The sequence below is a fragment of the Ammospiza caudacuta genome, chromosome 14 (genome assembly GCF_027887145.1).
Source record: "Ammospiza caudacuta isolate bAmmCau1 chromosome 14, bAmmCau1.pri, whole genome shotgun sequence".
Classification (NCBI taxonomy): domain Eukaryota; kingdom Metazoa; phylum Chordata; class Aves; order Passeriformes; family Passerellidae; genus Ammospiza; species Ammospiza caudacuta.
The window spans coordinates 11,147,450-11,156,623 of NC_080606.1; the positions used below are offsets into that span (position 1 = coordinate 11,147,450).

General features: G+C 41.3%; 1 protein-coding gene across 1 annotated transcript; it reads right to left on the bottom strand.

The window, feature by feature from the left end:
• Window positions 1-1,120: 1,120 nt before the first annotated feature.
• Window positions 1,121-7,147, bottom strand: MCTS1 (MCTS1 re-initiation and release factor). Its single transcript, XM_058814111.1, has 6 exons — window positions 7,021-7,147; window positions 6,289-6,441; window positions 5,523-5,620; window positions 4,295-4,428; window positions 3,204-3,271; window positions 1,121-1,343 (listed from the first exon to the last, which is right to left on the bottom strand). The coding sequence occupies exons 1-6, from the start codon at window positions 7,029-7,031 to the stop codon at window positions 1,262-1,264; spliced, it is 546 nt and encodes a 181-aa protein (XP_058670094.1). The 5' UTR covers window positions 7,032-7,147; the 3' UTR covers window positions 1,121-1,261.
• Window positions 7,148-9,174: the final 2,027 nt, after the last annotated feature.

Below are 9,174 nucleotides of genomic sequence, written 5' to 3' on the forward strand. Positions count from 1 at the left end.
ATTTTCAGAAGTAGAGTCTTGTAAATAATTTTACAGAATTTTAAAAGCAGCATTCCTTCTGCCATGATTTAACTTGGCTTTAGAATCAGCTGGAGAACACCTTGGCTCCTATCATCTGTAAAGGTCCAGGGTGGGGAAACCAAGCCTGCAGAACAGCACCACAAGGCACTGGCACACCAAGTTACATTCTGCTGCTGTAAAATGCATGTGTTAAAGACTTGAAGTATTAATAAATGCTTCCAGAGACAGTTATGAGTGGTAGACCTTAAAAGTTTCCTTAATTTATTACAGTATTCCATTTTTCCATAGGCATAGCTTTGGGTATGCTGAACAAAGGACTGGGTTATCCAGACAGACACACAGTGCTCCTGAACCCCTTCTGTAGCTGTACAGAGACACGTGGCAGTGTGCACAAGCTGAGAGCTCTTCAAGTCCCACCTGAAAAAGTTGCTCCTGGCTATACTGAAAAACATGTTTTGCTGTCATGCCTTTATTTAACAGTGACTTTGTTTCTGCTCCTAAAATAAGGCGGCACACAGGAAGTAGAGAGCATCAGGCACCAGGGTGGCACACACTTCACTGGCAGTGTGCCCACCAGTACTACAAACTCCTCTAGAAGGACAGCAGTATCAAAGTGTTGGCAGGTAGAAATCTGAACATACATACAGTCTTCAGATATGAGCCACCACAAAAGAATTTCTAATCCACATATCAGTCTGAGTTCATAAATCCTATACAGATAAATGCGTATTAAAAAGAGAAAATCCTTAAGTAAAATGAAGTTAATGCTCTTAATAAGTTAAAAAATAATGTCAAAAAACCTGATTTCTCCACATTCGAGAAACTAGGTAGACTAACAAGATGTCAAGAAAAAATCTGAAATGCTTCAGAGGTTTTGTAAACCATATTTATATTTCACACACGCTTTATATTATGCTTTTAGAAGAGCACAAAAATGTAAACATTTCTTGGCTTTTTCCTCCTTTCCACTTGAAATAGTCTACTCACAGTCCATGCAGAATCATTCATCAAATATCTTCAGTCACTGAAGACTCAGGTTTAAGACAAAACAAAGTAACTGTAATAAAAAGAAATCTAGAAAACTATTGTAGCCTAACAGTACTTTTGCATTCAACTGATTTATTTAGCATAGCCACAGAACAAAATAATTTGTACATTCAGTCACATTAAAAACAAGGAATTACAAAGCAGTCCACATTTAATCTAAGTGCATTCCTTTGGAGTAACAGTTCCTGTTGTTTCACTTGTATGTCTTCATATGCCAAAGGCCATCATTTAAATAGTGGATATTCTCAATACCAATCCCTTTGTTGACCTTCTCACTGTAGGAGGAAGAACATACAGCAGTATTAGCTAGGTTAAACATGAGAGCACTACAAAATACATTATTTCAAGTAGAAACTGCAAGATTTGTCAACTGGAAGGGGAAAGCTACCAATCACAAAGTCATTATCTTCCACAGCAGGTGGACAAGAAATAATATTTGTTATTACATGTGCCCACATTGCTGACTGATAAGAGGACAATATTTGCCTTCCACGTCTTTTCAACAGCTTTCCACAGCATTTTTACTACTTCTTTGTGGGACACAGTTCTTTAGACAACACTTCTACTTTTCTCCATTTTACCATTTCTGCATCAAAGTAGCACAGCAGTTGTGCACCTCCCCTCCAAGCACAGGATGTGGTACAAGATGACTGGAATGTAGAATCTAACAAGTTCTGGTTCCAAGTGTGCCAATGACACAATCAAATGCAGGTGAGCTGCCTCACTTCTAGTTGCAGGTCATCTACCCACTTCATAAAGAATTAAAAATGCTAAATTTATGTGCCAAGGACTTTCAGCTTGTTAGAGACATGCTATCCTCCATAGTATTGACTACCTTTTGATTTATGTCATCTTTTAAAAATTACTGGATTTTGTCTGTTTATTTTTCCAGTTTAAAAAAAAAAAACCACCAATGAACTAGTTTTGCCACAATAAACAAAACTAATCTCTTTTTGGGAGTAAGAAGAGTAAGAACAAGTTTCATTCCCCTGGATAATATAATTTACTCTATTTACACCAAGTGTTCTGTTACCTACACAACCTGTCCAAAAGTATCAGGAAGGGAAATGCTGCTAACACAATATTAACGCATTATATGTAGTAATTACACCAAGAGATTGAAATCCCACTGCCTAAACCTGAAAATTGTGGAACAACATCACACAAAAAAAGCAGCTAACAGGCTGCAGAGAGGAGTATCACTTCATCTTCCTCTCCAGTTCATGTTGCTTCTCCCAGGAACAGGATATTCAGCTGCAAGGCTGGTGGATTTGAAGGTAGGTATACAAAGGACCTTGGTTTGCAATGATCACAGTGTGTCACTGCTCTCTTAGGACTGGGACACAGGTAGCTTTTCTTTCTACTCTTGGAGTCTTTAGAAGCACCACAAAGAATCCTGAAGAACAGAATTCCTCAACAGCTACAGCAGGTCCAAATCCAGGTTTCTGCAGTCCCTCTCCATCCCTGTCCTCCAAGACATTCCCCCCTCTCTGCCTCGGGCTACTATTATGACTTAGAACAGGCTTGTTGACAATTACCCACACAAAGAGTGACTTATTTTCACCAAAAAAGCTTCCTCACTGCCCCAAGTGACAGGTCTGGAAACCAACACAGGCCAAACCTGCTGGGTGCACCTCACATCCTGCAAGATGTTAATAGAACTTAAAATGACAAAGTGATTTAGCTACTTATGATTTAGCACTATCTGAAAGCCAAGAACAACTAACATCCATTTCCATTTTCTGTATCTCTTTTCCTTCTCAAACAGTTTTCTGTTTATCCTGAGCAGAACTCTAAATTTCACAAGAGGCTCAGCTAAGTTAGTCAGCACATCAAGAAGGAATGCTGGGCTGCTGTGGATACACCCTGAGGAAAAAGAGCAGGTCACAGAGAAAAAAAAGCCTGGACAGGCAACCAAGATCCAGCAGGACTTGAGTCTCTGCAGACAAAAATCTCTTCAATGTTTTCAATCCTCTCAAATCCAAATTACACCTCTTGCCTAGCCCAGGTATTACTCTGTACCCAACACATGCTGCAACAGCAGTGCAGTAACCCTGACAGTGGTGCTTATACTCCAAACTAACACAAGAATAATAACATGGGACAGGTTATATTTCAGCTTTTAAAACACTTACATGTCCTCAGCTGACATCTTCATTACTCCCACACATAATGCATGTTGTTTCCCCTCTGCCATAATTGCCTACAAATTACTGCTAAGGAAAACAGAGTTCTTCTTAAACTGTTTCAGAAAAGTCAAAGCAATATAAAGAAATTACTTCCAAAAACACTTTCAAAAGCCAGTGTTGAACTTTTAATCTTTTAGTAATTCTAGAGTTCCAGTTCTTAAAGATAAGCAAAACAATGCACTGAATTTAACAACTGAATCAGTGTGCAGAACAAAGCATGCATTTATGAACTTGGAAGAACAATTACAGAAAAAATCTCCCAGTGCTAAATTTCTTCCTTTGTGCCTAACACAGAGATGACAGTCTCTGCCTTTCTGGAACAAAACAGCACATGTTTGTGGGGCCATTTTAGATTCCAAGGCACAGAAGAATTGAGATACCAATTTAAAAACCACAAGTACTGAAATCACATGTGTCCTTTTCAGAGCTTAGCACATGATGTTCACTGCTGATCTTTTCCTATAGCATCCAACTAACAACAAAAGCAGCACAGCTTGGTGCTGTAAATGCTGTATTTGTTCAGGGTTCTTTTCTCAGTAAGGAGTGAATTAGCACACTTTCCTCATTTGACATACACTAACTTCATCAGACACAGAGAGCAAGTCCTGACTGCAGTAAAGCTGATCCTACTCACCTTTCCTAATGCCTTAAGAATAGGAGAGAATTCTTCTGAAGGGAATACAAGATTGACTAAGAAGGCAGGGCACAAATTGCACTGTACCTCATCTACTTTTACCATTCTGCATAAAATCACTAAGGAGTTCCACTTACCAATGAGATTAATGGAACAGAAGCCCACCCAACAGTACAGCAGGAATAGTTATGTGGTTTGGAACATACAGTAAGTGAAAAAATATTAACAACTTTAACCTTGCCGAGCAATATCTAAACCTCTGCAGCTCCTTTCTGATTATTAGTTATTTCATGAAATCCAATTAAAACTCAAAGTAAAACAGATAAAAATCAACTGAGAAAAACACAAGAACAGAAATGTAACTCATCCCACAGTGAGATGAATTCATATTTAAAAAGGATACAACAACAGTGTCAACAGCAGCAGGGTAAAGCTTTGCTCCAGGAGATGTCAGGCCAGGGCACATTATATTAGCTCCACTCAGAACGAATTTAATGGCGCCTTTATCAACCTGCTGATGCGGGAGAATAAATGGGTCTAGGAGGGGAAAGACACAGCATTGCCATTAATACAGCACCAGACAACATGAACAGCTCATTGTAAAGTCAGTTTAAACAGGGCAGTGAGATCTAGAGTGTCCTGCAAGGGTAGAAGTATGAGAAACAATTACCAGAGCTCCTGCTGGGTGGTACTGTCCCAAAAGGACACAAATATTGACCCCAAAGGACACAAACACTGACCCAAAGGGACACAGGTACTGTCCTCCCAGACCACAGCTTTTATCTGAGAACCAAAGGTATTCCAGCACTTCAGGCGATGGCTCCTGCACACTCTCAGACCCACAGACTGAGCAACAATTTTCCACTAGGGAAAACAACCACACAAGTGCCCATCCTAAGAGATCTTAAAACCAAGGGGTCTTAAATCCTGCAAACTCCATGTACTCTTACAAATTATTCCAACGTGAAAGAAAAACAGTTTAACGTTAACAGAACAAAAAAGGCAAACACAGACAAAATTCATGAAAGCTGTCAGCTCTCCAAGCCATCCTTCAAGGGCAGGCACACTCCTGAAGCATTTCCAACACTGAGATCTGACTGAATAACGTTCTTTAGGATTCAAAACAGAGTAACACAATCAAGCAGAACAGCAAGAAAATATTGCAAGAGTAAATTTGTGAAAAGTAAAAAGCATGCAGCCTAAGTTTCTACAGGAGACAGATATACATCATTAAACTCAGGAAGACAGAATATTTTTCTAGTAAGAACTTACAAGTATTTGTATAACAAAAAGACTTGAAAGAAAAAAGATAGGGACCAACAATAGCAAACTTAAATCTCTGTTCTAAGAGAGCCTTTCAAGATTTTTTACAGAGCTTTACACAACTTAATTCTTACTTAAGTTCAGATTGCTTAGCATATAGCATGGAGGCAATTAGCATAGACATGTGAAATAGAAAATTAATAAATTCCAGTTAAGAAAGTATACTGTGTCTTTAACATCTATTCTGGAACATGCATTTGCATGGAATATATGGAATGGAGGCTCTTTTTAATTTGTTTCTAGAGATGTCCTGTGGAATCACGCTGTCACCCTGCTCTTCCCAGCACAGCCCCCCTCAGAAAACTTACATTTGTGAAGCAACCTTAGTGTCGGGTAAAAAATCCCTTCTCTTTGCCTGAAGAACAGCAACTCCCCATTCACAGTGAGGATTTCTATATGTTCATGACTGCAAGATTAAAAAAAAGAAAATCCAAGAGCTACTTAACCCTTCTACACTTTAAATACAGTATTTTACTTAATGGAGTCTGGTCTTAGCACCTGAGAATAAAAACAGTCAATTAGCAACAAAATTTAAAACTAAAAATATTATCTTTTTTTATGACTTGTTCTTCAGCAGTGGTCTCCTTCTTCCCCCTTGGAGAAAAAAGAAACCTACTGACCAAATACACAAACTGCATTTCCTTGGCACTGCTTTTTAAATGCAATACAAAGAGCAAATAATGAGGATTCAGCAAAAATGTACGACCCTCTATTTAAAAAAAAAAGTAAAATAATCGAGATAATACATGGAAGCCCAAAAACAGTACAAAATGTTACTGACAGGAATCCAAACAATTTTGAGCTTCCATGTGCATAAAGCTGAATACTTCCCTTCAACAACAGGCTGATCCTTGGAGAGACCCTGAGTACACTGCACATTAGCTACTAGGATGCATTTTTAAGCTCCTCAAGCATCCTACTAGCATGTGACTTTAAAGCACAACTTTCTAACTAGCTATCAAGAGATGATGAACGCCTATCAAAGGTGGTAGGTTTATTTACTTTACAAAGGAAACATACAAAGGAAGCAATCCTAGCACCTTGAAAGCAAAGTTGAAGAGAAGAGATACTTACCATCTTACTATTTTGACTGGATCCTTCTTTGGCATGATTTGGTTTAGCCATGGTTCAATAACAGGAAATTGGTCTATCAGTTGATTCTTGATACCTTTAATAACTGAAGTCTTCAGCTGGATACAGTTTGATACATTCTCCTTTTCATCAAATCTGTCAAATGAAAGTGTTTTAGAAATGCAGTTTGTTCCTCAAAAGATGTATTTTTCAGGAGCTGTCTTCAGAAGTGTACTATAGAGGTCTAACAGCAGACTGACAGTCCAGCAGGATTTCATTAATGTTAAGTTTGTCCCTGGGGAACACCTGGGCTGGGGGAAGGCAGGGGGTCCCCCCTAAACTTTCCGTACGGCCACAGCGCGTGTTCAGTGTCACAGATAAACCCCGGCCCACTGCGCTATTTTACCCAACTCCAAGAGAACTATGCCGGCAACACAAACACCCACAGCCCTGCTCCGAGGCGAACCCTCCACGTCCACCACAGAAACACGACCGGCGCTCTGCACCAGCCCAAGTTGGGATAAGTTAATGACTCAGCTCCATTTACCGAGCGAGTGCCCGGGGCAAAGCCGAGGGCTCCGGGCGGCGGGGCCCGAGGAGGCCGCGGGGCCGCTCCCGCCAGCGCAGCGCCGAGCCCGGGGCTGAGGGGGCGCCGGGCCCGGGGCCGAGGGGGCGCCGGGCTCCTTCCCCTCCCTTCCCTTCCTTCCCCCGCGCCCCCAGCCCGGCCGCACTCACTTCTTGAACATCCTGCGGGCGGGCAGGCCGGGCCGGCGGCGGGCGGGCAGCCACAGCCTCGGCGCTGCTCACACGCGGCTCCGGCCGGGCCGTGCCTCGCTCCGCGCCCGCCGGAAGCGCCGCTCCATCCCCGCGGAACGGGCGGGGCCAGCCGGCAGCGCCGCCCGCCTCGCATCGCCCCCTGCCCACCGCTGCCCTCCGCACCACACAGTATTATTGTTATTATCGTTATTATTATTGGGCTTTCACAGCCACCGGCTGCTTGGTACTGACAGGCACGGTGCTGTTTCCCAGGTAATGTATCGATTTTTGGTAAAATAAGAAGAGCGAAGTGCTAATAGCTACTGGCATCATTTAAACACAAAATATGTTTAACTGGAAAAAACACAGCCATCTTCAAACTAGCAGAGCAGAAGCTATCCTCACGACAGCTTCAGAGGACACAAGATACTGTCAACAGCATTCTGGGGGGGAAAAAAATAGAGTTGTTGTCAAACAGCCGATACTGGAGCTGGGCAGGGAACCAGGCCCAGGTGACAGTGCCACATCTTCAGGGTGGGGAGGGAACAGAAGCCTGGCTTGTAGAGAAGATGTCATCCAGACAGATGGATTCTGGTGGAGAGAGCCATCCATAGTGTGTTTTAGAATCAAATTAGGTCTTGCCATCACGATGCAGCAATTGTGAATAGAAAGCCATAGGCAGGTAGAATTCACCACACTGCTTTTTCACTCTTTGAGGAGCAGACCTGTGTTTGTTCTTTAGGCTGGTGTTTGCTATATAAACAGACATGCAGGTGATTACCCAGTCTCTTTTAGAGTCAGGGAAATGCCATGATTGGCATAAAGGGGAGGGAGGAGAGGACATAAAACACCAGGTTATCATTGTGCTAACAACCGAGTTCTTTTTTCCATACAAAACAATTTAATCACCTTTGATACTATAACACGTAATTAAAATCTAATACTTAAAAGTTACATCAGCCAAACAAAGTAAAATCAAGCTTTATACATGGTATCATTCAAACAGTGCAGTACAGCTTTGGAAACAAACACACTAATAACTTTTTAAAAGGATAGGAATTAACTATAGCATTACATAAATAGTCAAGCATTTCATTAATGAATGCCACCTTCATCTACTTTGTAGCATCACTAAAAATACTGAGTGATGATCAAGAAACACAGTGATACTGCTAATCCCCAGGATTAGAAAATAAAAATGGGAGTTAATCATACTGACAAACTATTCCTTATGTTCTGGTGATCCTCAGAAAAACTTTCATCAAATAATACTTTGCTGTGCAAACAACATCTTTTAAAACTGTAATGAAAAATTCATCATATCCTACCTCAAATGATAGAAACACAAGGTAAACTTCTACCCTTCTGAGAAAGACAGCACATCTCACTGAAGTCACCTGAGCCACTGGTTTCACACCTGCCTAAAACAGCAAGACTAGGCCCAAATTTTCAAAAATTGCCTTTGTCAAGAAGAAGGTCTTACTTCTACACTTCTGCTACCTTAAAGCAGTGTTACTGTTCAGCCTCAACACCAAAAGGCTGGAGACATTTGCTCTGGTTGCAGGGTCACTTTTAAGTACCAAAATTTTAAAAGCATGGTACCTGCACAAGACTGACAAAGCAAGAGGAACATCCAGCAACTGCCCTGACAGAAACCACACCTCAGGATCACATGCTAAATAGAAAGGATTTAGGATTTCACCCCTCCCATAAGTATTGGTAGAAAAAGGGGGAAAATCCATCACATCTGGCTTCTTCCTGGATCCCCAGAAGTAACATTACCTTGCCTCCATCTGCTCTCTTATATCCAAAAGCCAAATATTCTAACTGATGGGACAGTCATTGACTGTTAAAACCAGACTGAAGCTTTGTTTTGCTGGGGTTTTTTCAAATGTACTTTTCTACACATTACAAGCATGACCTTCCCGGCCTCAGGAGTTGTCTGACAGTGACTCTGTCATAAAACATACTCCAGAAGAGCCTCAGTAACATTGCATTCCTATATCTCTATGTACCAGTTGCTGTCAAGTTTCTGTCATCTTTTCCTATCCAACATAAAAGTGCCACTAGACTTCCCCTGAGGGAAGTCTAGTGCTGAGGAGCTCTGATGTCTTGTGTATGAGGTATGTGCTC